The sequence below is a fragment of the Castanea sativa genome, chromosome 11, assembly GCF_040712315.1.
Source record: "Castanea sativa cultivar Marrone di Chiusa Pesio chromosome 11, ASM4071231v1".
NCBI lineage: Eukaryota > Viridiplantae > Streptophyta > Magnoliopsida > Fagales > Fagaceae > Castanea > Castanea sativa.
This window is the reverse complement of record NC_134023.1, coordinates 38,864,771-38,892,669: the sequence shown is the minus strand read 5'-3', so window position 1 is coordinate 38,892,669 and position 27,899 is coordinate 38,864,771. Positions and strand designations below refer to the sequence as shown.

Below are 27,899 nucleotides of genomic sequence, written 5' to 3'. Positions count from 1 at the left end.
AAGCCCACAAAATGTGGTTAAATAGAGGGATTCAAGCTCAAAATTCAAATACTAAGTGACTAAAGTTTAGTGGTGTTGAAAATATTTTAGTAAATAAACAAGTTTGATACAACAAATACTATCCTAAATAATTAACAAGAATGTACAATAGAAATAAGAAAATAAATATATGTAAATTGAGGAACAATCTCACAATGCTATAGAATCGTACAAAGAGCATCGTCCTTCAAGGTTGATTCGTGCTACTGGAAGTAAAACTTGGTATGATTGGTTTTCTTGGCTAAACAACCCTCCAAGATTAGACTATAATATAAATCTTCGTGATGGAGGCACTTCCACTTATGGAGGTTCAAGAACAATCTATTGCTTTTCCTTAAGATAATTTTAAATTGTAGAAAAAATATGTGAGAGAGAATGAAAATTGTCAGGTGCGAAAAGCTTTACCTTCGACAAAAGTGTGGTAATTGGGTGGGGGTCAAACCGAGACTCGATAATGGGCTTGAAGCATGGCCCAAAGGCTATCAGTGAAACTTTTGATAAATTCCCTTTTTAATGCTCTTCGCTTAGGTTAGGCCCGACAAAGACCCAAAACATTTTCAACAGCAAAAAAGTGAGCACAAATGGAAAGTCCCACAACAAAAAGAAACATCCCAGTGATAAAATATTCCAGCAGTAAAATAAGACAAAATTGAATAAACCTCTAGACATTAGTGATTTCATAAATTGAGTAGAGTGTACATCTCCAAAGTCATTATCTAAAGGTCCCATTGAGAGAAAATCCTCCATTATAATAACATGACAGAAAATTTCTATAGTAATAAATACATTATAGCCTTCAATTGTAAAGCAATAGACAAATATTATGGGATCCATTATAACAAATGATGAAGAAAGCTTAGTGTGAAATGAAGGGAGAGAAATATTCCAGCTAGCGTAGCAAGATTACTTTTATGCTAGGATATGCTCATAATATTTGTATGTGTAGTGAGTAGTAAGGGTCATTTTGGTAGTATGAATGAGTAATAAGAGAGTATTTAGCTATATTGTTGGGATTTTTTGCTAAGGATGGATATGTATTTATGAGTAGTAGTGTGAGGGGTATTTATGAGCCAAGGACTGAAGAGCTTAGTTTACTAACTTGAGAACTAAGAACTCAGGAGCTTAAAACCTCATTTAAGAGCTAAGAAAATAATTAGAGCAAGGTATTAAGTAGAGAAGTTATGAGAAATTAGTCCTTTTCTTGTGGTTTGGTGTGTCTTGATGTGGGGCTCTATTTACAGCTGATTCAAGGGGTATTTAGCAAAGAATCTCAACTTAAATTTGTCTCAATTAGCAATAAATCTTCTAAAGATCCATTCTAGGATTTGACCAAGTATTCCTATGTCCAGCTTTAAGAAGTATTTGTTGTTTTAGGTAATATTAATTGGAGGTTTTGACTTAGCATTAAATGCTAGATAATACTCAGCCAATGAAATTAGAGCATGTATTAGGGCTAGTGATCTTGTTTATCTGTTGCTAATATTAGAGTTCTTAGGGCAGATTGTGTTATCCCAAGCCATGTGTTAATCCTGGAGCCCTTTGCTAGAAACTCTGCCAGAGATCTCCTTGGTGCCTTCTAAACCACATTTCCCTAAGTTTCCCCATTAGGCTTTATGTGCTTGGTTCATGAACCAAATAATACATATTTTTAGTAAAATAATGAGCTGTTTAGTAGTAATTCCAAAAGCTTCTTAGGTCTCGTTATGGCTTCCTTTAGCTTCTTAACCAAATTTGTTGGAAAGAGAGAGGAGATGACTGACTTCAACCTTCATGCATCAACACAACCTTTATGTTTTGTCAACATCATTAGAAATTAGCTTGCCAAGGAAGGGTTTAAGCTCAACTTAACATGTGGCCCCCTCTGACCTGATTTCACAAGTTGAAGGTGATTGTGGTGGGTTCCAACTGTTAGTCTCATTGTGCTAAAATTGAATTGTAATCGGCCTAACCATTTTAGTCATCCACACGAACTTTAGTTGTTGAGGTTTGGCACATGGACTGGATTATTTCAGTTGGGCCTTGTTATTAAGCTTTTGGGCTCACAAATTCCTACAAAATAAATAATTTTGCCATGGGTTTGTAATATACATGGACTTTTGTATTTGAAATTTTTTGTGGGAAAAGTAAGTATAATTCCCATAAATTTTGTAGAAAATAGTTTTATGAGATGGATAATGTAAGCGTACAATTGTACCTGGACCCAAAAACAAGTGTTGGGCTCAGGCCCAATGAGCCTTATACAATTAAATTTGTAGAGTATGGATTTGGAAGTCTAGGTTCGGGATGTTGGAAGTTTGATTAGCAGGCTAGAGAGCCACAATCTGTGCAAATGATAAACGAATATGACAAAGGGACCTCCTCGGACGTAAGCCGAGGACGATTTGCATATCTATTCTCTTTCTATGACAAAGTTTACAATACTTAGTTCCTATTTTTCCTTGACAAAAAGTGCAGATCCCCCTCTCTTTCCTCTCTCGTCTCCTTATATACTTCTTCTTCCTCATTGGTTCATCCACGTGTCATACAAATCTTCCCCTTAGATACTTGTCCCATCTGCCACCTTCTTGAAGTCTTCAAACAATAGCAAGAAGGCTGAATTCTACTGTTCAAAGGTCATTTCCTCATTAATGCGGTCAGGGAGATAGATCTAGGGTCTTTAATGTGGTGGTAGCAACTTTTTCCTCAGATATTTCTCACACATCCTTATTTCTAAAGGGTGCTTGGATCACCCTCTTACCCATCAGTTTTTCCAGGATCTTGCCTCTAACCTCTTTAGCAAGTCCCAGGGTCATTGCCGAGCCTGTCTGAGGAGACATTCCTCCTCGGACAACTCCTCGAACCTTTACAATGCAGACTGACTTATGGGCCTAGAGGCCCTGATTAAAACAAACTGATACCAGCCAACTAGGCCCAAAGCCCAAATGTTTATTCAAGAGCTTTTACCCCTTACAGATAATATGTCATAAATAATTTATGTTCCCATGAGTTAGCATATTTGCTAGGAAATTTAGCATGCTAAAATATGTTGTTGCCAAAAATTATTAACTTTGGGCTTTGAGCATTAGGGGGGGGGGGGAGAGGACCTAGATGGCAAGCCAAACTCATATGGTGGGGGCCTCGGGAGACATAGTCAGATTGTTTTCAGAAGGTACGTATTTAATTCACACATAGGCTACCTAACTATATCCGATGAGGATGTCGAGGACACTTGCCTAACCCCGGGTGGCCAAAGGATAGAGTCAGAGGCTGCATAGGGCAACCTAAGGGTGAACAAGGGAAACTTAATTCTGAACCAGGAAGAGGAGAAAGGAAGTACAAGATGGTCATCCCCTCCGCATTAAATGCACTGCAGCCACTTAGCTTGCCGCATTAATGGAAAAATGGTTGTAAATAGTGTTACTACAGCAACTGCCCAAGTGTAAAAACCTTCTAAAAAATTCCTGATGGGACAAGTATCAAGATAGTTGATCATTGCCTTCCAAATGTAAGGCCCAGATGCATCCTGGCTAAGTTATATAAAGCCAAGAAGCACCTAGATCAGGGGGAGGAAAAAACGGAGAGAAAGAGAAAAACCATTAAATTGCATCTTTATCGTCGAACTGAACCCTAGGACGAACACTTAGTTGTTTTTTTATACAAATTCTAGTTGAACATTTTCACTTTGTATACAATTTGCCTCTAATCGTTGTTTCATCTTACATAATGGGTATCACGGGTTTGACCTTGCATCCCACCTCTATAAACCAAATTGTGTGAGCAAACTGTAGCATAAATCAAAACAACAAGTCTTGATTAACAGGCCTACTTTACGCCCCCCACAAGCATTTTATAATATTTTTTCCCAAATAATATTTGGGCTTTAATAGAATAATTGTTTGCCAAAAATTAATAGTTTTAGGTTTTTGATAAAATGTTGCCAAACTAGTATTGGGCTTTTTGTAGAATGTTGCCAAAATAATATTTGGGTTTTTAATAAGATATTGCCGCCAAAGGTAGCATTTGGGCTTTTAATAATATTTTCAATATTTTGTAAAATATTGCTAGGTGCAGGCTTGGGCTTTGATCAATACTACCAGGTGTTTCTCTTGGACTTTGTAATAGGTGTCGTGTAGCAATAGACTTTGTAAAGGGCGTCATGTAACAACGGACTCTGTAATGAGTTTTGTGTAGCAACGGACTTTGAAATGAGTTTTGTGTAGCAACAAGCTTTATAAAGGATGCCGTGTAGCAACATGCTTTGTAATAGGTGTCGTGTAGCAATGGACTTTGTAAAGGGTGTTGTGTAGACAAATGAGTTTGAGATTTTTATAGAGACGGTATAACTTTATGGCCCAATTTTGGTAATGATATGAGAAATATTTGTGTGGGCCCAATTTTGGTAATAATACGGGAATATTTATTTGTGCTCAATATAGGAAAAATTTGTGGGGGCCCAAAATAATTTATGAGGCTTGTATGTGAGTGGGCAAATGAAATTAGGACATGTGGCATGTGAAAAAAAAATTGTACAACAACGAGAATAAAATAGTGTTTTTGAAAATATAGAGTAGTAAAAAAGACTCATAGGACAGGGTGCAATGATAAATATTATATAGGCTATTTATGATAATAATAGTTTAAAATTATTGGTTAGTAATAACCCATAAAAGCCCAATGGCTAGTTTATTCATTATTTTCCTATGACCATTGATCATGTGAAGAAAATCAATAGGCTGGATGTTTCGGATTTGAAAGACCTACTTGCTATCTTGATAGTCTGAAAAAGAAAGAACAATGATCAAAGGTGACCGGGGGTGTGATGATAAATATTATATAGGCTATTCATGATAATAATGGTTTATAATTATTGGTTAGTAATAACCCATAAAAGCCCAATGGCTAGTTTATCCATTATTTTCCAATGACTATTGATGATGCGAAGAAAATCAATAAGCTGGATGCTTCGGATTTGAAATACCTACTTACTGTCTTGATGGTCTGAAAAAGAAAGAACAATGATCAAAGGTGTCTGAGATTGTCGGCCAAGAACCCTCCGATGGCAAAGTTAGTTTTCTCTCTATAATTTTGGAGTTCTAACTTTTCAAGAAATATAAAAACGTACCATTGTTTGGTCTGAATGAACGTTTATATAGTGTCCTAGAAACAATTATTAAACTTATAACCTCCCTTGGATTTGAGGAGGTGTGAGGGTTCAGGGATAACTTCCATAACTGTTTAGGAGTTACATTTTTCTCACATAGCGGTTACTGGAAGTTATGCGTGTGATAAGGAGTTGTAGTACACACTCAGGAATTTTCCTAAGTGTCAAGGGCTCGTCCAGGGGTCCTCCTGTCGAGCGCACCTCGCTTCCAAGGAAGGTCGTTCCTCTATAGATGACCTTCTTCAAGATGAGGTTGATGGCTCCCTTGGACGAGACGGTGTGGTTTTGTCAAACTTGACCATGCGAAGCTCGTCCAAGCATCTTCCTGCGTGGATGAGCTTTTTATGGACGAGGTTCTTACAACCTTTGCTTTCCTGATCTTGTCTTGGACAACTTCCATGGACGATGTTGGAGTTATATTTTATCATACCCCATCAACTATTTTATCCTTTATTGCCTAATGGCTAGCAATAATAATAATAATAAAAATGTTTGGAACACACACCCATACCAACAAGTAGTGTATCATAAGAACAAAATCACAGTGCAAAAAATAATAAAAGTGTTTGAAATACACATCCACACCAACAAGTGGTGCATCACAAGAATGAAATCATAGTGCAAAATAATAATGAAATGAAAAATATGCACAGTACATTAAATCTGGAACTGTTTTGCACATATAGAAGAAAGAATAATTTGGGAGAGGTGGTGAAAGAGATAAAGAAGACTCATTGATACTACTATTTTCACCCTTATACCTCAATATTTTGTAACTCTTTCATGGTTGAATGAGATTTTGTTTCGAAGTTAGGGTTTTAGAGGCAAATCATGGTTTGCCTTGTTTGATAGTTAGGGTTTCAGAGGCAAAACATGGCTTGCCTTGTTTGATATGAATGACAAGTTTTTATACTAAGTTTTGAGTGTTCTTAAATGAGGCTTTGGACCCCATATATGTTAGCCTGGTTATTTAATTGGCTTTTGTTTGGATGAAAAAATGATTCGCCTTTTAGCATAATTTATGAAAAGTTTTGTACTAAGGCTAGTAGTTGCTTTTCCCTAGCTAGTTCTTGGGAAGCTGGTCTTAATGGTGTCTAACAATCAAGGTCAGGAAAGGGTGCTAGCTAATCTAAAGGGGTTAAAATAGATTGGTTATAATGTTTAGCGACATACAATAGGAGCTAGAAGGCTCCAATTGGGTGAAAATTTTGGCTACCAAATCCTTTCCAAGAACCTTAGGTGCTACAAATGTCCTTAGACCACTTTGCAACACTTATGATATGAACTCATGCAGAAGGCCTAAAAAAAAGTCTACTCATGCTCTCAAAACTACACTCTTAAACTCTTTTTATGTTATGTAGACTTGAGCCATGTTTAAAATAATAAAGCAAGTTATAATATATAAATTGGGCCTATAAGGAAGTTAAACTCGCACGACTCAAGCTCGTAGAAAATGTGTTACAAGAATGAGTATTAAGTATCAACAATAGTGCAGTGAATATTCAATTTAAGACATCCAAATTTACATTACCCATTAGTCACCCACTTTTTTTTTTAACTCTTGAAATATTAATTTTCTTCAGACTCTACATCTGATTAATCAAATTTTAATTAATTAAATAAAATAATTAATTCTGTCGATTTACCAAAAAAAAAAAAAACCTAAAAAAGTAATAGTCGAAAACCGGAATACACCTATTCTAGAAAATACATTTCCTAGTCCATGCATCCAAACACCCGACCTCGCTCCCATTCCATCTCAAAAACCCTAGCCATCTCTCAGCCACACAAAGTACTATATAAACCTATTATTTTCCCACTGACTCTTTCGTTTTGCTCCGCAGCATCTTTCTCCTAGCAGGCAAACCCCAGAAGCCCTAGAAATCAATCCCGAAAGATCACCCAATGGTACAAACCCTAATCTTATTGCTCATCCTGGCTCTCTCTTTTCCTGGTAAAATCGTTTTCTGGAATTGGGTTTTTCATCTTCCATTGTTTGTTTGTTTGTTTTTGATGTTGTAGGCACCAAAGAAGGAGAAGGCTCCTCCTCCGTCCTCCAAGCCCGCTAAGTCCGGCGGTGGCAAGCAGAAGAAGAAGGTAAATTTAGGGTTAGGGTTACAGTTAGGCTCGAATTTCAGTATTTTCAAGGCTTATTATCGATCTATATTCTATATGATAGTTATAATAGGACGTTGGTTTTGTTTTCCAATTGTGGGTTTTGGTTTTTGTTGGATTTGTAGATTTTAAGGATTATTGGGACAATGGGTTGTTGGGAATTTTAATGATTTTGGTGTTTCGTGTTGAGATTTGGAATATTTTATGTAGTACTGTTTTGAGGTTTAATTTGGTTTTTGAGGTTGTTTGGGTTTTTATTTTTTGGCTATTATATGTAGAAATGGAGCAAGGGTAAGCAAAAGGAGAAGGTGAACAACATGGTTCTGTTTGATCAGGCAACCTATGACAAGCTTCTTGTTGAAGCTCCCAAGTACAAGCTTGTCACTCCTTCAATCTTGTCTGATCGCATGAGGGTATGTTTGAGATTTGCTTTTTTCGTTGCCATGTATATGTTTTGTTGGCTGGTATTTATGTTTATTTGTTCGTACTTGTTAATGTGAATTCTCTGCATATAAAGTGTAGTAACAATAGCAACCACCTCAAAGCAAGCATGCGAGTAATACAACCCAAACTTTACACTAATTCTAATATACACCCTCCGAACCCAAGTAGCGAAACACAGGGAACATGCTCTAATGGTCAAATACTGAATTTGAGGACTTTTTAGGCCTCTGTAATAGATTCCAAATAATATCTGGGTATTCTTCGCTTTCCAAAGTATTTTCTTAAAATGTTGTTTCATCTTTTGTGGGCTGTCCCTTTTTACCATGAAGGAAATGTGAGCATCTAAGTCTTTGAGTTTTCTTTTTCAATTATAATGAGATTTTCAAGACTAATAACTGGGGCTTTCCCTTCTTTCCTTTGTTAATAATGTCACTGCTATTCGAGTTTTAATAAGTAGCCAATGAGCTATGGCTCAAACAGGCATTCTCTCCTTCCACAAGAATGGGTGGAGGTTGAGGTGGTGTGATCAAATCATTAGGTGTATGTGTAACCTACCAATAAAAAAATATGTATGTGTACTGTGCCTTTGGATCTGATTGTTTTTATCTTTTTTTCTCTTTATTGTTGCCTCCTTCCCTTGTAAAACCAAAGTGGAGGTTAATGCCATGCTTCAAGACCCACTGTGTGTATAACTTACCCATTAAAAATATTATTAGCTTTAGTACTTCTATTGGCATCATTCCAGAGAGAATGTGTAAGATGGTGTAAAGGATGAGAAGAGAGTAAAGAAGTTATAAAACCATGTCATTCCTCTTTTTCCTATACATGGACTGAATCCTTTATGCCATGTTTTACCCTAAGAGGTAGCAGGTTGGTTAGGGACTGCACCTAATGAAATGGAGGTTTCTAGTTCAAATCCCTCTTTACCCCCCACTCCTTGGCACAAAACTTTTAAAAAGATCTTTAGTGTCGGTTTTAACTGCAGCGTTGTGATCATTACCTTGAATTTTGTATTCAAGACAAGTTGCTTTGCTTGCCATTAGTTTAAAGCTAAATGTATAATAAATGATGATTATTGATTGTTTTTTAATACTGCCTTGTAATTTTCAGATTAGTGGATCTCTAGCACGCAGGGCAATTAAGGATTTGATGGCAAGGGGTGCGATCAGGATGATCTCTTCTCATTCCAGTCAGCAAATCTATACTAGGGCCACCAATACCTAAATGATAGAATTTTGTTCTCCAGTTGAATATGGAAAGCTAGTTGTTCCATTTAACTTTGCTTTTTAAAATTTTGTTGGAGCTTTTATCGTCATTTGCAGTTTGAATGTTTAATTTCTTCTGTACTTCATACTCAGTTTAATTTTCCATGGAAGTAACATTATAATCAGTTTCCCAGTTTCTATTTTTGTTATGAGATTTTCAATGTTCAATTCTCCCATATGCAAGCTGTGCACGGTCCAAAAGTGCATGGAATGTTTAGTTTTGATCTTTAACGTTCAATTCTTGATGATGAATGTTGATTGTAAGGGACTAGTTCGCCGATTTGTAGCTATTAAGACGTAAATTGCTGATTTAATCTCTTGGCCAAGAAACTCATTAGAGTTTTCTGTGCCATTTGTTTATTCATCAGATCTAAAATCATGGTCAATTTGTAGCTCTCAATACTGGTGACCAAATTGACTGTGCGGGCTGCTTTAGGGTGAGTTTGGTTGGGCTTTTTGAAAAAGTGCATAATGAAAAAGTTGAGTTTTTAAAAAGTGCATAATGAAAAAGTGATTTTTCAAAAAGCTGAGTGTTTGGTAAAAGCTGTTAAAAAGTGCTTTTTAAAAAAGCTGAATGTTTGGCTAGCATTTATAAAAGTTGCAGTTTAAGAGATAAATTACCAAAAAGGACAATGTATATATAAGGGAGTTTATTTCATACTTAAATCAACTACTTCATATACTTAAATTAAATTTTCTCTTTCTAAAAAAATTATTTTTTTCTCATCAATATTAGCTAATAATAACCTACCACTTAAGATTTATTGTGAAAGTATTTTGAAAATATTGTGATAAAAATTGATACTGATTTTAATTTGAACATACTATTAAAAAAAAATTTCTATAAAAATTATTTTTTTCTCACCAATATTAGCTAATAATAACCTACCACTTAAGATTTATTGTGAAAGTATTGTGAAAATATTGTGATAAAAATTAATACTGATTAAAATTTGAACGTACTATTAAAATTATTTTTTTCTCTTTCTATAAAAATTATTTTTTTCTCACCAATATTATTTAATAATAACTTACCACTTAAGATTTATTGTGAAAATATTGTGATAAAAATTAATACTGATTAAAATTTGAACGTACTATTAAAAATTTTTTTTTCTTTCTATAAAAATTATTTTTTTCTCACCAATATTTACTAATAATAATTTACCACTTAAAATTTATTGTAAAAATATTGTAATAACATTCTCTTTTTTTTTTTTTTTTTTTATCTTTTTTTTCTCCTCCACACGTTACTGCATTTCCTTATCTTTCCCTTTTTATTATTTTTTTTTCCACTCTTTTTTTCTCCTCCACCCACGTATAACTCCTTTCCTTTATTTCCTTCTTTCCTCACTTTTCCCAGCCACTTCTCCCATTCTCTAGAGCATTCCACAGAGCTCTCCAACTTCCTCTTGTGTTTTTTTTTTTTTTTTTTTTTTTCTTCTTCTTCTTCTTCTGCAAGAACTCATCCGTCCACAGAGGTACTCCCATCTCTTTTTTCATCTTTTTTCTTTATTTCTTTATTTCGTATTTCCTTCTTTATTCTTTTTTTTTCACACTCCATAGAAGATGATGATGAAGAAGATGAAGATGATTGAAACATAAGGATTTTGGGTTTGATTTTGAGTTGATTTTGGGTTTGATTTTGGATTTTGAGTTGATTTTTTTTTTGTTGTTGTGGATTTTGGGTTTGATTTTGAGTTGGGTTTGGGATGGGTTTTTTAATGGGATTTGAGTTGATTTTAAGTGATTTTGTGTTGATCAGATTAGAGAAATAAATTTAAAAAAAAAAAAAAAACTGAGGAAGAGGCAGAGGCGTGAGTGAACTTGATGAGAGGTGTTGAAGAAGACGAAGAAAGGAGAATTTGGTAATTGTCCAAGATTGTTCAACGGATACCTTAGAACGCGCACTGGCTTTTGGCAAAATGGACCGGAGGAGCTCCATAAGAGATTGCGCGTTTTATGCCTTAACTGAAAACGCAACTTTTGAAAAAAGTTGCGTTTTGGGCTGAACCAAACACGCATAAAGGTCTGACTTTTTGAAAAAGTGGCGTTTTGGGCTCAAAACGTTGAACCAAACGGGCACTTATTCTATGATGGGCTGAATATGTCAACTTCGGTTTATTAATAAGTGATGTTCAAGCACTCGACAAGTATTTTAGGAAAAAGAGAGATTATTTTACATAAATAGTGCACATAATTTGCAAATGGAAAATAATCCAGCCTCTTTACCGACAATCCTTTTAGTATTATTTTGAAATTGATAAGCCATGGACAAATGAGAACTGACTGAACTTTTTGCTAGTAGTTTTTAATTTTAAGTAGGTTTTAAATTTGTGTTTATTGCACATTTTATCTCAGTACACAGTTTCATTAAAAAAAAATAATAATAAAATTTGCCCAGATTTTGCTCACACATTAGCTTTTAACCTTTGAAGTAAATAGTATATTTGTCAAAACATGATATTATATTTATCAAAATATGAGGTATATTAAGAATCAATTTTTTTAAGTAAATAGTATATTTGTCGTAAATCAATCTTCTTATATCAGATATTGTAAAATATACAAATCTTTAATAATTTAAAAAAAAAATATAGATATACATGTATAAATAGTATATTTATTATAAATTTTAAATATATTCAACTAACAAATTTATTCATCACATATGTAATAATATTTAATAATAATATTTAATAAGCTAATTAAATAAATCAAAATAGTCAAAACAATGTCAAAGTTTGGAAAATCTTTTAACCAATCAAAATATGACTCGACTCAAAGACTTTAAAAGGTAGGAAATGTTTAGGCCAAACTCAGTATCCATTTGGGAGGGCTATTTTTTGAAAAGTGGTTTTTTATAAAATAAATTTTTTTTTAGAATACAGAAACAGTTTACTAAAAAATATATTTAAAAAAAGAAAACACAACATGAAAAAGAAAACCATACTATACTGAGTTATGCTCACGAGTGCCTTTAGGATATTGATTAATAATCTATTTTAAAAAATTACACTATTTTTATGAAAAATGAAAAAAACTGTTTAAATATTAATTGTTTTTTTTTCTCATAAATACTTTATTTAAATGGATTGTTAATTAATGTCCTAAGGACATTCGTTAGCATTTTCCTTAAACTATTACTAATGTTTATTTTTTTGAGAGAATTATTACGTGGGTTCTAGTTAGTTTAATTAATAAAATACCTAATAGTTGAACAAGAGATACGTGGTTTAATCTAAAAAAAAAAACTATCACTACTGCTAAATGATAAGGAGAAGGGAATTTGCAATCCTTGGTTGGGATTTAATCCTCGAAATTCAAAAAATGATAACTTGTTTCCATTGCATACAATAGGTCTCTTCTAATCAGTTGGCACTTGTACATATTGTGAGAGCCTTGTTGCATACCATCTCCCCTAACTAAGCCCCTTATTCAAAATATTTTATCATCACGAGTAATGACATTTTTAGAATGTGTGTTTTAGATATACTTGTTCTTATTGATTTATTTACTTCAAGAACTTATATGCTAAAGTAAAAAGCAAATCCAATGTTCACAAGCCAGCCAAGCAGCCAAAGTCCAAGTACTAAATTAATGAATTCACATGTTCCCGCCAAAATATCCACTAATAATTTTGAGTGCCTTTGAAATCCCCGCCTTTTTATCTCTCTATAGAAAGCTAAAAGTCTGAAACCCCAAAGTCTCTTTCACTTTTAGTATCGATACGAATTCGCCATACCCATCAGATTTTCTAGCGTTGGAGCAAGCTATTATAGGTAAAGTTAAAATCTTTCAGTTTTCTCAATCAAGAGGGTAGGTTCTAGAAGCAGATGGTGTGTATGTATGCGTAATGGTTGTTAATTGTTCAGTCTGTACTTTACTGGGAAGTTGGATCAGATCTGAATTCTGACTCTCAACCTTTCTCTTGTCCTTTGCCTTGCCTTCCAACTGTTTGATGTTAAGCATGATTCACTAACCAATTTTGTATTTTTGACAGCTGGGTTTTTTATTTTGCTACCCTTCTTAATCTTTAAGATGCTGAACAAATATTTTTAGACATTACAGTTATATATATATTTTATTGTTTGCTTGGTTATGATTCTCGTATAAACTATAACTCTGACGTGGTCAATTGTGAGTTGTTGAAAAAAAGGGTAAGCTCCACTCATGGTTGCCCACTTTAGCAAGTTATGGAAAAAGTTGTGATTATAAGAAAAAATTGAAGCTATAAAAGTTGTTATCATTGTTGTATGAAGTGTACCCCCGTTTGGTTTATGTGGTTAGTCACATAGATAGAGTTCTTTCTTTCAATTTTGGCACTCTCCTTTTAAGGCACTGTTTGTATATACAATAAGAAGAGAATTGTTTCATATGGGGCTCTAAAATACAATAGAAATATCCTTAAAATACAAACCCGATTAAGTATAGTGTCACTCTGTGTTAAGTTCCTACTATTCTCAAAGCAAAAGCTAATATTGCGATTGCATTCTTGTTAATAGCTACTTATAGTAGCCCATTAGCCCGTTTCATAATACAAAGGCTAATTTACCACATTAAGAAAATATTAATGCTATTTTGAAAACTAAAGTAGAGATGTTGCGCTGATTTGATGATCTTTAAGGAATTTGGTTTCTTAATTGATTGAAGGCATGTATTCATGCCTTTTAATTTGGCCAATTTGGGAAGTGTGAAGTATAATTTTACTGCAAATTCAAACCTACAGATCTGATGCCGGTTTACAATGCTTGTCACTTTTTCAGGATATGGATACATCAAGCCCTTCTGTTTTTGTCAATGCAGAGTTGTTGCGCACGTATGTAGGAAAGAAGGTGCGTGCGGTGGTTCATGTTATTCAATCTGACGGTGAAATCACTACTGGGAAATCAACAGATGAGCACCAATTGATTGTGAAAGGACTGCCGCATGTATCTCTTATGAGCTATGTTGAGGTGATTGGTATTGCTGAGAGTGACCAGTCCATTCGTGCTGAAACATGGACCAACTTTGGTAACACATTTGGTATGAATTACTTGCAATAAAATCTTTGGTGTTCTTGCTATTGCTCATATATTCATTGCATTCATACTTGTAAATCTTCCATTGAAATCTCATTTGGATTAGCCAAATTTCTTTAGGTTCTTATATTGATTCCTTGGTTGTCAGCTTACTTGAATTCCAAACAAAGTATAAACTTAATTAAGGATTTTCATACAATTGAGTAACAAATTCATGATTATCCTGTTATTCTCTCTCTCTCTTGCTCCCTCTCCTTGTGTTGTGTTATACTTGATACAAGATTCAAACATGGTGCTACATTTCTGACTTCTGCTACTTGGTATCTGAGTTCTGGAACTTCTTTTTTTGCAGACACACAATCGTACAATCAGGTCTGCCAACTTGCAAATGGGGAGTTTAAAGGTTTGTTTCTTTAGGGAGCTGATCCTTGAACAAAGACAGGTGGGATTGTGGGAGTGTAAGGAAAGGTAGTGTAGTTACAATTGCGCAAAGTTGGTGTTTAAGATGGACAAATTATTACATGTTTATGGGTGTCAATACTATCCAAAACTTTGATTAAGGTCCTGTATCTTATTAATGAAGTTTTCAGGTCTTGTATCCTCTTAGTATAGTTGAACGGACTATTTTTTGTTCTTTAATTTACTATAATTAGATAATATCTCTTAATTCCATTAAAAGGACCCCTTTCTGTTTCAAAAGGCAGGGATCTCATACTACTGGTGCTATAGCAAGTTTACAAGTTGATGTGGTAATCAATGTGATTAGTGTCATATTAATAATATAAGTAAAATTTTAAATTAGTTCTGTTATGTTTAAAAGGTGTACTTTTTAAAGGTTTTATGTAATGAAATTTGCAAAAGATATACCTTATGACTTTAAATTAAATTTACATATGTTACAAATTTGGATAGAGGCTACATGTCGTGCAACAATGCCTTTGGACATTCCCCCCAATCATCATATTTAATATAGGAAAATGTTAAAAATATTACAAGTTTTACTAAATAATTTTTACAAATTGATGTGACAATAAATGTGACTGGTCTTATCAAAAATTAATAAATAAATGTGAGTGGTGAATTTCAAAATATAACAAAAGAAAGTTTGGATAATTATTGTTATTATTATTTGTGATTAATGACATCAATTTATAAAAGTTATATGTAAAAATTTGAATTATTCTAGCATGGAAAAAAATTCTATGCCTCTTTGATGATCAATTTCATTAAAACTATAGGATCAATATTGTTTCAGTAATTAGTACAAGATGACTTGAGATGATATTTAAGATGTTGGCAAATAGGCTAAAATTGTTATTCCTTGAACCATATTGGAAACTCTAAGAGTTTTTTGTCCCAATTATGGTTTTTTTTTTTTTTGAGAAGGTTGTCCCAATTATGTTGATCACGAATAATATACTTTTTCGTCCATTAAATTTGAAAATTTGCACTTCATGAATATCAATTAATAAAGGAGGACTAAAACTAATGTATTTTCTGTAAATGACAACCTACGCTTATGTAAGGCCTTCTATAGGAGGATCACAGAGTATGATGTAGATCCTCCAATGCTATGAGGAGGCCTCTAGACAAAAGATAAACCTAGAGAAAACAACATGTTTCGAACATTCACTGATAGCGAGAATCAAAAGCCAAATGTTCAATAAGGGTATGGAAGAAACTCCAATGTTGGAAGGAAATGCTTCTTTTATAGGTGGGTAGAGAGATCCTAATTAAGGTATCGACTTATGCAATGAACTATTTCAAACTCCCAAATAAACTAAGTGATAGCCATGACAAAGGGCCTTTTGGTGGGGACAAAGGCAGCAGGGATGTAAGATTCATTAAATCAACTGGGACCAATCATGCATGCCCAAGAAGACAGGAGGAGGCATGGGATTTAGACATTTAAAAAATATTTGAGTAATGCTTATTATACACACATACACTTGTTTTTAAGTGAAATTATTAGTTCATGCGTATGCCAAAAACAACTAAAATTTAAAAGTGGCAACTGAAATTCACCGTTGAAACTATTAGATGACAAATCTAAATAAGTAAGTTTTGTAAGGTTCCCAAGTGATGTTGGAATTGACCCAATAAACTTGTTTCTTGATAGATATAAAGAAGTAATTTGTGTGAGGTTACTTAGTGATGTTGGAATTGATCATGTAAAATTGATATCATTGAGAGCCAAAACTTTCAAGGACTTCAGATTACCAATAGAATCAGGTAATTCTCCTGAAAAGCTTATCTCAGAGAAATCTAAGAACTTCAGGGAACTATTGCTCCAATTAGACTTTGGAAGAGAACTTTCAAGATTGTCATTTTCCCTTAGATCAAGGGTTTGTATACTGGGAAGGCAGAGGAAGAGGGCAATCATATGGTGTGTTGTGTTGTGTTGTGACACATGATGCCATCCCAAGTACAACAGTCAATATCTCATGTATGCATGGAAAAGCATTGTAGGGATTGACAGGTTCTTTTTGATAATGCAATAGTTGGAGGAGGGGGTTGGGGGAGGGGGGATTTGAACTCTAGATGTCTATGTTGGAAACACCAAAAAGTGCGAGTTGAGTTACAAAGCTATAAAGGTTCTTGAAGAAGAATGTGGCAGTGGATTGGAATTGGGGAAAAAGTGAGGAAATTGAAGGATAACTGGCTTCCAACTCCAACCAGTTTCGAAGTGACTTTTCCGTGCAAATTTCTTAAGGAAGATGCTTGTGTTGCAGAACTGTTAGATCATGCCTTTGTGTGGAAGTCTAATTTAGTGGATGTGATTTTCCTTTTCCACAAAGCTGCACTCATCAAATGTTTGCCATTTAGTAAATGACACTCTCATTTGGACAGGTAATGCAAGAAGGACGCTTTTTGGTGAAGAGAGCTATGCGATGCAAATAGAAGAACACTAGCAAAACTGTCAAGGGAAGAGCTCTTGTATTGTATGGGGAGACAACACAAAATGTGGAATAAGATATAGCGATGAGGAGAGCTTTGGAGTTTGCATTGGACATTAGAAGCGGAGAGCGAGTCCACTTATATTATTGCAAGATTGCAAGAGAAAGAGTCATCTCATTCAAGCTTCGGACATTTCATGCCTGAGTTTGTTTGAGCATGTTTCAAAGGTATGTAATAGTGCTGCTTCAGCCTCAGCTGAGGCAAAAAAATATTGGCAATGCAGTGATATGGCTGGAGGAATCTCCATTTGCATTGCTCACCACATTACTCAACTACAGATGTATTTTCCCCGTTACAAATAAAAAATCAGCTATCAATTAATCGATTTATCCAAAAAAAGAAAAAAAGAAAAAAGAAAAAAAAAGGAAAGGCCCGAGATCAAATTGTTTTAATATACTATTTTTGAGGTTATTGTAAGTATAAAATACATATGTTGCACCAGTTCTAAAATAGATAATACTTTCGACAAATATTATGTATTTTAATAAAATTATATGAACACGAAACATTTCTAAAAGATGCTTGATCAAAAAAAAAAAAAAACATTTCTAAAAGATGCCATTTTAAGAAAGATGGGTTTAAACTAGAATAAAAGAGGATTCAAGTTTAGGGGTAATGTATAGGAATTTAAATAGATAAATATTGCTTTCATGCTCAGAAACTCTTACATATTTTAGGAAAATTTTAAAAAGAAAATACGTCTCCAATTTTTGTAAAGAAGGAATAATATTTTTACCACAAATATTTAATGATGTCCATACCAATTTTGGCATTTTTATACGGGCAATAAGTACTGTATGAGTGTAAGCAGCATAAATCCACATATGTGCTTGGTTAAACTTAAAAGTTAAAACTTGTGTTCTTAGTTTTCCCCTAATTTATGCTTGGGTTAAAAGACTGAATTCTTGATACTATTGCAGCTCTCATCAGCAGCATTTCAGAATTATGCAGTCAGTGAATTGCTCTACCTAGCACAATTCAGTAGCTTGCAAGTAATAACATTTTGTAGCCTTGAAATGTAAAATATTGTGAAACTATATAAATCAACAAACGCGAAAGAGCCAACTTCTAAATAAAAAAGGAATTTGCCTTTAACAGATTGTACAATTTGTTTTTTTTTTTTTTCCCCTTTTTGTCAGTCATCGAAATCTTTATACAGTAGATTTTCATTTTCATCAGAAATCAACTGGACAAATATGGATTAAACATGTCGTCATGGCCTACAAGGCCTTACCTTATTTCTTCTTTTTCTTATATGGGCTTATCCTGCCTTTCTTGGGGGATCTATTTTCTGTGAAAAGATCATTGTACTTTTCCAGGACCCTCTGCTTTTCCTCTAGTAAGCCCAACATCTCATACGCATCGGCCACTCTCTGCACTATTGATTTCTCAGGAGGTTTTCGATCAAAAGCTTCAAGGTTTTTGAAGAGCTTTCATATGCAATTATGAAAACAATATATTAGTCTAATATAATCTGAAAAGTAGTTGATTAAATCTACTCAAATAACAACTTAATAAGTCTGCCAAGCATACCGCATCTCAAAAGTGCATATGTAACCATGTAAACTGATAATAGCAAAAATTCCACTACTTCCTTAACTTCAGCCAGAGGTGAATCTAATGATAAATAGCACATCTTCATGTGAATTGAATTTCAGTGTTCACTTTTCTAAACAAATTAAATTATTAATGGTGATTATGTAATTGATGTCTTCTTTTAATTACTTTTTGCTTAAATGAGAATATTAAAATGGATAAGTGAAAATATACAGAAAGATGGGATTCGAAATAAGGAAATTCGTTTAAAGATGGGAGTAACCCTATCAATTAAAAGATAAGGGAGAGTCACTTGAGATGATTTGGCCATATTCAAAAGAGAGCGCCTAATGCATTGGTAAGAAAGGGAAGGTAGAGGAAGACCGAAAATCACATAAGTAGAATTAATAAAAAAAAGGACATGTCAATTAAGGAAGTAGTAGAATGTATGACTTTACATAAAATAGAATATAGGAAAAAAAATACATGTGGCAGACCCTAACTAATATGTTGAGTTTAAGTATTCATAAACGACCCCAAAATATTAATGGTGATTATGTAATTGATGTCTTTTTTAATTACTTTTTGTTGAAACGAGAATTTTAAAATGGATAATTGGAAATATACAGAAAGATAGGATCCAAAATGAGGAAATTTGCTTAAAGATGGGAGTAGCCCCTATTGTTTAAAAGATGAGGGAGAGGCGCTTGAGATGGTTTGACCATGTTCATATGAGAGTGCCTAATGCACTGGTAAGAAAGAGTGAGTTAATCCAAGTATAAGAAACAAAACCAAAAATCACATGAGTAGAATTGATAAAAAAAAGGACATGCCAATTAAGGAAGTAATAGAATGTATGACTTTACATAGAATAGAATGGAGGAAAAGAGTACACCCTAACTAATCTGCTAAGTATTCATAAACAACTCCAAAATTTTGGGACTAAGGCTTGTTGTTGGTTTCTGTGAGTTCTGTGATTTATTTATTTATTTATTTTTTTTATGTCGTGCATATCTGTCTTTTCTCTTATGAGGGGAGGGGGGAGAGGGTTTGTTTGGGTGCGGTGAGGGTGCAGGGAGAGAGAGTGTGGAAATCGCCGCCGTGTGAGTGTGAGAGTGACAGGTGGATGAGTGTAGAGGAGGACATGTGGAGAATTTGGAGTGGTGAATGAGTAGTGAATTTGTGAGTGTGAGTATTTTTTGTTGTTTTAATTACTTTTTGCGAGTATGACAGCTTTCATTTGGGGTTTGCTTCATGGAAGAGAAAATGGGGAGGATGGAGAAGGGAGGAAGGTAAATTGTGGAAAAGGGGAAAGAGTTTTTATGCATTTGATCCCTCAATATTTAAGGTAAAATCAACGAACCACTCCTTTCCTTTTACTTTTATATCCTCTCCCAAAAAGCACACCAATGGCAAAGCAATATCCTCTCTACTTCCCCTGCTCATCATATCCCTCTTTCCATCCTTTCACAGATAATGAAAATCGGGGTGAAATAGGGAGGGGAAGTAGAGAGGATATTGCTTAATAAACTAGATATTTTCTTCATTATCCCCTTGGAAGGGCTGCTAGAAACAATCAAGCCACTTGTAGGCTCAAACTTTGCAGGACATATAATAGGGCAGCTAGAAAGAATGGCTGTTAGAAACAATCAAGCCACTTGTGGGCATGCAGTGACATGAAGTTTGACTGAATGAGCTGCTAGAATGGAAGTACCTTCACACTTTTTAAGCTTTAGCTTCTTAAAAGGGAATATTTCAGTTCAGCCATAAAATGGCTGCCAAATTTCACATTAATGCATATCCTATCCTTTGATATATCTCACCAAAGCATGGTACAACTGGAAGAAACCAACATGCCTTCTCCTTCATTTTCCATTTAAAAATATGGAATAAGTACTACAAACTCATGATTTAATATGATTAGGAAGGAAAACAAATTGATCCCAGATCAGGAATATGGAATGCTAATGTGCACTAAATTATTGAATAATTTTATGTAAGAAAACAGTAAGTTATTATCTTTCACACTTCATATAAAGCATATAACTGGTGGCAAAAAGGTAGAAGCAAACCTTTACAAGATGCTCCAGCATGTTGTTCCGATGATATACAGATATCATGAGTCTGCACAACTGCCAAGGAACTGAATGTAGATCCATGCCAATTTTCTGTACCCAAATCTTGTGTGCTTCTTCTGCCCTATGGTCCATATCTAAAGCTCGTATTAGCTGCCCATATGTTCCCAGTGTGGTTCCCTGTCCCTTGCTTAGCATCCATTTATTCACCTAAGAGATTAACAAAGGAATATAACATATAAATCATAAAAGAAACATAATGAATCAGTCTTACGTATATACTATTATTATTGAAACAGAAGTTGAAAATAATTAAATACTAATTTTATCTGTTCTCAAAAAGAGATTAGAACACAACCCAATACTTGCATGCTGCAGAATTCTACAAAGTTTGGAAAAAGGTTGCACAAACATGAATTGCAAACTTCTTCTGTAAGTGTTGATGAACCACAAAAGCCTTTGAAACACAAAGGTGGTAATAAGGATTCCTTAAATATGACTCATTTTATTAATTACTTTTTTTTTTTTATAAGTATCATTTTATTAATTACTTATATACGACTTTGTGTAATATAAGTCACAGATAGCTAGTCTCAACTGTCCTTAAGGCATAAATATGTATTACTGTATGTATGTATGTAATGAAAGTCTCAGATAGCTAATCTTGCTGTCCTTAAAGCATAAATCAGATTCTAATAATTAGCTACTCGTAAATGCCCTAACCATCTTAACAGTTGGTTCTTGACCAATATCTGCTGCAGAAATTATAAAGTCTTGACATATGGCAGAGAGGGAAAGAAACCAAACAGGAGAGAGAGAGAAACCCAAGACACACAGACTCTTCTGCTTGTAAAAATGTGACCCCCAATTTTTATTTGGAGAAATACTTCTAGGTTTATGCATTCTACATCAGTTCTTCCATCTAGTAGATCTACTCACAACCAATATCTGCCAGCCTTGCCCTCATTCACTAATTCACTTCAGGTAATAGTCCACATTTTATAGGGACATTTGTTGTATTTTAATACTTCAGACTCCTTTATTATTCCTTTTTAATTTCTGAATTTGGAAATAGCTGGTTGCTAGCATTTACCATAGTACAGTTTCTCTCGTCTTGTTACTGTATGAAACAAGTTTTCAGTGGCTAAAAATTTATATCAACATTTTAAATGAGTGATTAAACATAAAATAAAAAGCCTTGCTCTCTCAATGATATTTCTATTACATATTATCCTGAAGACCTGTTAAACTACTTAACCTGTATTGACTAGCATCAACAAGTTATCTGCCCCAAAACAACCCACAATTTTTAGAAGTATGTATACCCTGATCGAGCAGTCCAACTCGTTTTCTCTGTCTTGAGAACCAGGACATTTTTTCTTCTTCTTTGGGATACAAAACTCCACCTAATTCTTTTTTGAAAAAGAAAAAGATGAAAACTCCTCTACCTGACCTGACAACCTACTTCAATGTCAATATCTCAGTGGACCAAGTTCCTTTACAAAAGTAAAGAATATTAATCTCAGGTTGGACAGCTGCAGCTACAATGACTGTGCATTTCAGTTAGAAATTAGATGTCTAATTATTTTCTTCCCTTTTTTCCTGAGTAAGCTGAGAGGCTTCAATGTCTTAACTCTCATCTGCGAGAAGTAAGCAAGCCAACTAGGATTCATTCTTCTTTTGGAGAAAGAAAAAATTTTAAATTTAAAGATTGGCCCCATTGGAACCTTTAAATTATATCAGCGCCAACTTGGAATAACTTCAGGATATAATGTTTCAAATCTGTATCAATTACTGCAGAACCAACTAGGAATTCATTAGAAACTGGAATTCATACATGCGGGCAGCAGTGTTTGCCTATGTATGTATATCCTGGGACAGCCAAGTGGGCAGGTCAGATGAATATATCACCAACTATGCTCAAAATCCTTACCCAGGTAGTTCAATTTATGCAAATTTAATCCCCCATATCAATTGAATGCGGGTCAGTCCAATGTGTTTATCTGGCAAAACCTCTTTAGCTAGAGAAAATGAGCATGAACTCTTGCAGTGACCCAGTGATACACGTGTTTCTCCATAAAGATTAGTTGTATTGCCAGTAGAGGTTTTTAAACTGAGATCTATAAACAAACAAAATTGCTAATAAGACTAGATTAAGATATATAAGCAAGAAAAGGGAGCTAAAACTCTTAATTAGATGAAGACTTCTTCTTCACCTCAGTCTTGCAGTTGTCTTGAGAATTTTTTTAATACCCCTCTCCTTCACGTTTCTTCATTTTATTCTGGAAGAGATTTTCTTCTCTTCCTCATTTTTTAAGTTAAAAAAAAGGCATAATTGCATATGCTTCCTTCTTTCATGTGCATGCTTATAAATACAGACACAGAAGAAAGAGAGAGAGAATGGCTCATACCTGAATAATTCTATGCCATTGCTGTTCCTTCTCAAGAACAAGCAACGCCCTCTTAAGAGATGCAATAGGAAAGTTTTGCTCCCATGCAACCCAGGCATCTAACGCACCATAAACAGCCTCCTTACTGTCCTTAATATCAAGAAGCTGCAGAATTGGGGTTATTTTAACAGCTTGTCTAGATAGGCATTGTAAGAGGTAGAAAAAATAAAGAAAAATAAACCCAAGCCCGATCTTTTGGACAACAAAGAGCAAATAAAATTAACATACCATCATGACAAGAAGGAGAAAATGCTTGGGAAACAGTAAAAAACTCATGGACAAAATCAACTAAATGTCATCTTATGAATAAGCAAGAAAAAACTTATAATAGCATAAAAATATATTTGAGCAGAACTCAAGTGCAAAAATTTGCTAATAAGTTTACAGCACTTCTCAAGAAAACAAATTGCATGTACATGGAAAACAAAACATATTTGTAATATTTACTATATATTAAGAACAATTAATAGCAATAATAAATATATAGTTGACATATGAAGGCCTCAATCACCAAAACATAAGCATTTAATACCTTTTTAGCCAAAATACACTATTGGTATCTAAAATTTAGCCCAATAGTGATTTTATCCTTGAAGATTAAAGTTATCGCTTTTAGTCCCTTAGATGATGTAGCCAAACTTAAATCTAACACATAGAGACTATATGTGATCACTTTAAGTTTGTTAGTGACTAAATTCAATCACTTTTAAGTTTTTCAGGTACTAAAAGTGATCTCTTTAAGTTTGTTAGGGACTAAAAATTATCCATTTACACTTCATGGACTAAAATTGCTCATGGGCTAAACTTTAGGGACCAGCAGTGTATTTAAGCCTACTTTTTTCATTGTCAAATCCATGATTAAGGACCGAAAAGCTACTAACTAAGAGCCTAAAGTGTAATTTTAGTGACTTGTACAATAATCACTTCCTAAACAACATAGAAAGTCCAGGTAAACTGTCTAAGCATAAGGATAAAAAGAGTTCTAGATGAAATCATAGCAAAGCCTTATAATCATCCCTTCTAATGATCATGGTACATTGTGTGAACGATTGAATTTCGGACATGTTATATAAAGCGACAGGCTCTGCCGTGATTTACAATGGTTCCAACAGCTAAAATTCATCCTGAATGGAAAACAATCCAAGAAAATTAAAGTATGACCATACCATAGGATTAGTTTGAGGTTTTTATGAAATGATATTATTCCAAAGAAATAATAGTCAAAAACAAAAAAGAGAAATATTGAAAAATAATTTACTTTCCATTTGGAATAAGCAGCTAGGTTGTGGTATATAATGATCACGAAATGGCTGATAACATCATATCCATAGAGCTCATTGCATACAACATATTTGAAAGGTGCTAGCTACATTTCAGTTTCAAAGGTCTGAATCAATAATCATCATTGCTATCAAAAGTTAACATTCACAAAATTTCCATCCTATTAATAAAAGACCATTGACACTTGACTTTGCATTTATTTAAAAAATAAATAAAAAGTTCATATGGTTATACTTACCGTATTCACAAGAAAATTGATCTTGTCCTTTCTCGAAACGTTCTCCCCAATTTGACGCCCTTGTACACCTCCAGCATTCTGATCTGGAAACTGACTATTAGCTGGGCTGTCAGATTCATCCTAGAACATCACAAGTCATTGAAACAATCCATTAATCAAATCCCTTAGATTCTCATAAAAGAAAAATTACAAATATCCTACCAAATTATCCGAAATTTTTGTGCCAAAACAAAGCTGATTTATATTAAATTTATATTTGAATGGATTTGGCCAAAACAATCTTTTTTATTTCTTGAATGAGTAACCTTTAATCAATTAATTTATATTTATAATATCTTTAATTTTATTATGCAGGAAAGTATCATTTGGTATTATGCCTAAAAAAATACATTAAAACTGGAAATTAACTTTGCTGATTGGCTGTGTTTAATTTGGACATTTAGAAAGTGCTTTTATAGTTTTTATGTGCAAGGTGCATGAAAATCAATAAGCAAAAGAAGAAAAGAGAACGAGAATTAAAGTATTTCATAAAATTCTCATTCTTACTCATTTGTAGAGGCTAGAGAAAACTAATGTTGACAATCTACCGCACAATAGAGATACCAAACACCCAACAAACACTGCAAATGCATTTTTCTTTTTTCCCTCGAAAGCATAACATAGTTTTGTAGTGTTGCCAAACACTACCTTGATTATAAAAAATGCAATAAGTAATTCGAAGAAAGAGAAATATATACCTGAAATGATGCCATAGCTTTTGTAGTGCTTTGGTTAGATATCTGAGATTGATGTAACAACATTGTACTGTAACTGGAGTTCAAAAATTGAGCCCTGACCGCACCACGCTGTGCTAATCGGTGAAGCTGTATGCAATAACAAAATAAGCAAAAAAAAAAGCAGAGAAAGGAAGTAAAGGAGAGATGCAGAAAACTCACCAGAGAAGACATAGTAGGTGATCTCCACATGGCTGTGAATTCGGGAAGAGCCCAAAACAATTGTCACTTTTTAAAGAATGCTCGCAAGGAGCATATCGCCAAGAAATAATCTAAACACAGAGAGAGAGAGAGAGAGAGAGAGAGAGAAGGGTGGGGTTAGATTCAATACAAGACTAGGAGTGGGATATTAAAACCCTTCTTAAACCCAATAAAAGGATTAAAACTTATGATTACTTGAACAAATTTAGCGGTGCCGGTGCCGGTGCCGAAACTAGAAATAAGGGGTTCATGTAGAGCCGCACTAAGATTTTGTTTCGTAGCCAAAGCCTTTAGCCTGAATGGGCAACTCTTCACGTACAAATTGTTTGGGAATTATCTCTAAAAAAAAATTTGTTTCATTGGCTTAAAAAAGCCAACTTATTTTGTTGTATAGCTTATTTTTACTACTAGTTAAGTGTTTTATTGTACATTTTTATACTACTTATGGGTTCTACTGTACTATTTCAACTAATTTTTACCTTATTTTATTTACAGTACTTTTAATAAAAAAATTTCAGTTTCAGCAAAATAAGTAGATCTCAAACCGACCCTAAGTTGGGAATGTATTTTAAAGCATGAGTTAGGACAAAATGCTTTTTTATTTTTGATAGTGATGTTTTTTACAAGCTGTCAATACGTTAAGGAGGCTGACGGGAATATACAACCCGTCAACCAGTCTCATTAAAATGCCTCCTTTTGACGTTTGGGGCCATACCCCTTACGTAGCGACGTCAAGCTAACGGATCAAGCTAACGAGTCAAGGCTGACGACCTTGGTTGTAAAGGTCCTTGGCTGACGTTCTTTGTGGAGACATACATAGGCTGACGACAGTGTAGGAGGTACACGTGGGCTGACGACCTTGGCAGGTAAAAGCTGAAGGAGTAATCCAACCTTCATTCTTAGCCTATCTTGACTTCTACATACGTGAATATAAGGAAAGTTCTTGCGCTACACGTTCGACTTTAGTCAAGAAGATTCCTATAAGGAAATGGCTCTATACAATAGGCAAAAATCCACGAATTACTCTTCTAAAAGGAAAGTACTTCTTCACTAAGGCGTTTATTTCGGCCCCAAACCACTATATATACCCCAAAACCCTCATGACCCAAAGGTACGCACAATTATCTCAACTCTGGCACTCTAGGGTTATCAAAAAGACTCTGACTTAATCGTCGGAGGGTTTTTGGCCGGCACCACACCGGTGCTCTCTGTTCGATCGTCTATTTTCTCTTCGCAGGTGTTGCTTCGATCTGAGGAGTGCTCGCAGCTTACTGGTGATTTCTTCGGCATCATCAATTGGCGCCGTCTGTGGGAACGACGATTTCGAGTATCTCAGCCTTGCTCTATTCATGAGACAAAAAGTTGCATGGTACTTACTCGATTGATGGCAACAAACAACAACCAAGGCGACGAACCGCACGCCACAGCTTTAGAGAGGCAGGTCCAAACGCTTGCAGCGGCGGTTGAGTGCCTCACCAAGTAGAATCATGATTTGGAGGAACAGTTGCGACAAAGGACTGCACACCCGAGCGCACCAGAGGAAGACCAGGAAGGTGCTAGTCCGGAAGGAAGGAAAGCGGAAGGACCTGAGGGCAGCAATGCTCCGACTAGACCGGAACGACAGGAAACCAACCGACCATCAGTCTCGGACACCTTGCCGACCCACATCGCCGCTGAGATGCAGGAGATGAGGGAACGTATGGACGTAATGATGAACGCCCTTAGAGAACGAGTATCCAGCAACCTGGACGACCTAGTCCACAGGACGGATTTCCCTTTCACAGCGCTCATGAATTCATGCCCTCTTCCCCCAAAGTTTCGCATGCCACACATGGAGAATTACGACGGATCCAAGGACCCATTGGATCACTTGGAATCCTTCAGAACCCTAATGCATCTTCAGGGCGTACTAGACGAAATCATGTGCAGGGATTTTCTTACCGCTTTGAAAGGGCCTGCAAGGGATTGGTACAGTAGGCTGACGCCTAATTCCATCGGCACTTTTAAGGAACTAGGTGCACAGTTCGTATCACACTTTATTGGAAGTCACCGACACAAGAGGTCTACTGCGTGTATACTGAGTATTAAGCAACAAGAAGACGAGACATTAAGATCATATATAGCCCGCTTTAACAAAGAATCCCTCTCGATAGATGAGGTGGATGACAAGATACTTGTGGCAGCCTTCATGAACGGGCTACAAAATGGTAAGTTATTGTTCTCTCTATGCAAGAATGACTCCAAGACTATGTCTGATGTACATTACAGGGCGACGAAGTAGATGAATGCGGAGGATGCTTTGCTCGCCCGAGAGGACAAGCCCAAAAAAAGGGAAAGGCAGGAAGATGCACAACCAGACAGAA

At 34.8% G+C, this 27,899-nt stretch overlaps 3 protein-coding genes across 3 annotated transcripts; 2 read left to right on the top strand and 1 right to left on the bottom strand.

Moving 5' to 3' along the window:
- Positions 1-6,948: 6,948 nt before the first annotated feature.
- On the top strand, positions 6,949-9,139 carry LOC142615763 (small ribosomal subunit protein eS25w). Its single transcript, XM_075788591.1, has 4 exons — positions 6,949-7,087; positions 7,202-7,276; positions 7,573-7,707; positions 8,849-9,139. Exons 1-4 carry the CDS (start codon positions 7,085-7,087, stop codon positions 8,960-8,962), a joined length of 327 nt encoding a protein of 108 aa, XP_075644706.1. The 5' UTR covers positions 6,949-7,084; the 3' UTR covers positions 8,963-9,139.
- Positions 9,140-12,442: 3,303 nt separating this feature from the next.
- LOC142617490 (replication protein A 14 kDa subunit B-like) lies at positions 12,443-14,702 on the top strand. The gene is made up of 3 exons (XM_075790373.1): positions 12,443-12,785; positions 13,770-14,028; positions 14,377-14,702. The coding sequence occupies exons 2-3, from the start codon at positions 13,773-13,775 to the stop codon at positions 14,439-14,441; spliced, it is 321 nt and encodes a 106-aa protein (XP_075646488.1). The 5' UTR covers positions 12,443-12,785; positions 13,770-13,772; the 3' UTR covers positions 14,442-14,702.
- A 3,345-nt stretch (positions 14,703-18,047) lies between these two features.
- LOC142615006 (pentatricopeptide repeat-containing protein At4g18975, chloroplastic-like) lies at positions 18,048-25,857 on the bottom strand. The gene is made up of 7 exons (XM_075787659.1): positions 25,732-25,857; positions 25,498-25,607; positions 25,300-25,425; positions 24,563-24,682; positions 23,005-23,148; positions 20,591-20,803; positions 18,048-18,412 (listed from the first exon to the last, which is right to left on the bottom strand). The coding sequence occupies exons 2-7, from the start codon at positions 25,525-25,527 to the stop codon at positions 18,218-18,220; spliced, it is 828 nt and encodes a 275-aa protein (XP_075643774.1). The 5' UTR covers positions 25,528-25,607; positions 25,732-25,857; the 3' UTR covers positions 18,048-18,217.
- Between the last annotated feature and the right edge of the window lie 2,042 nt (positions 25,858-27,899).

What these genes read in the sequence shown, in the direction of transcription:
- LOC142615763 (XM_075788591.1), top strand. An exon ending in GTGGCAAGCAGAAGAAGAAG is followed by an intron (nt 7,277 to 7,572) that starts GTAAATTTAGGG and finishes TATTATATGTAG; the next exon opens with AAATGGAGCAAGGGTAAGCA. An exon ending in TCTTGTCTGATCGCATGAGG is followed by an intron (nt 7,708 to 8,848) that starts GTATGTTTGAGA and finishes TGTAATTTTCAG; the next exon opens with ATTAGTGGATCTCTAGCACG.
- LOC142617490 (XM_075790373.1), top strand. Translation starts at nt 13,773, where the DNA reads ATGGATACATCAAGCCCTTCTGTTTTTGTCAATGCAGAGTTGTTGCGC. An exon ending in CAACTTTGGTAACACATTTG is followed by an intron (nt 14,029 to 14,376) that starts GTATGAATTACT and finishes CTTTTTTTGCAG; the next exon opens with ACACACAATCGTACAATCAG.
- LOC142615006 (XM_075787659.1), bottom strand. Translation starts at nt 25,527, where the DNA reads ATGTGGAGATCACCTACTATGTCTTCTCTG. An exon ending in AAGCTATGGCATCATTTCAG is followed by an intron (nt 24,683 to 25,299) that starts GTATATATTTCT and finishes GTGATGTTCTAG; the next exon opens with GATGAATCTGACAGCCCAGC. An exon ending in TGCTGGAGCATCTTGTAAAG is followed by an intron (nt 18,413 to 20,590) that starts GTTTGCTTCTAC and finishes TGCATATGAAAG; the next exon opens with CTCTTCAAAAACCTTGAAGC.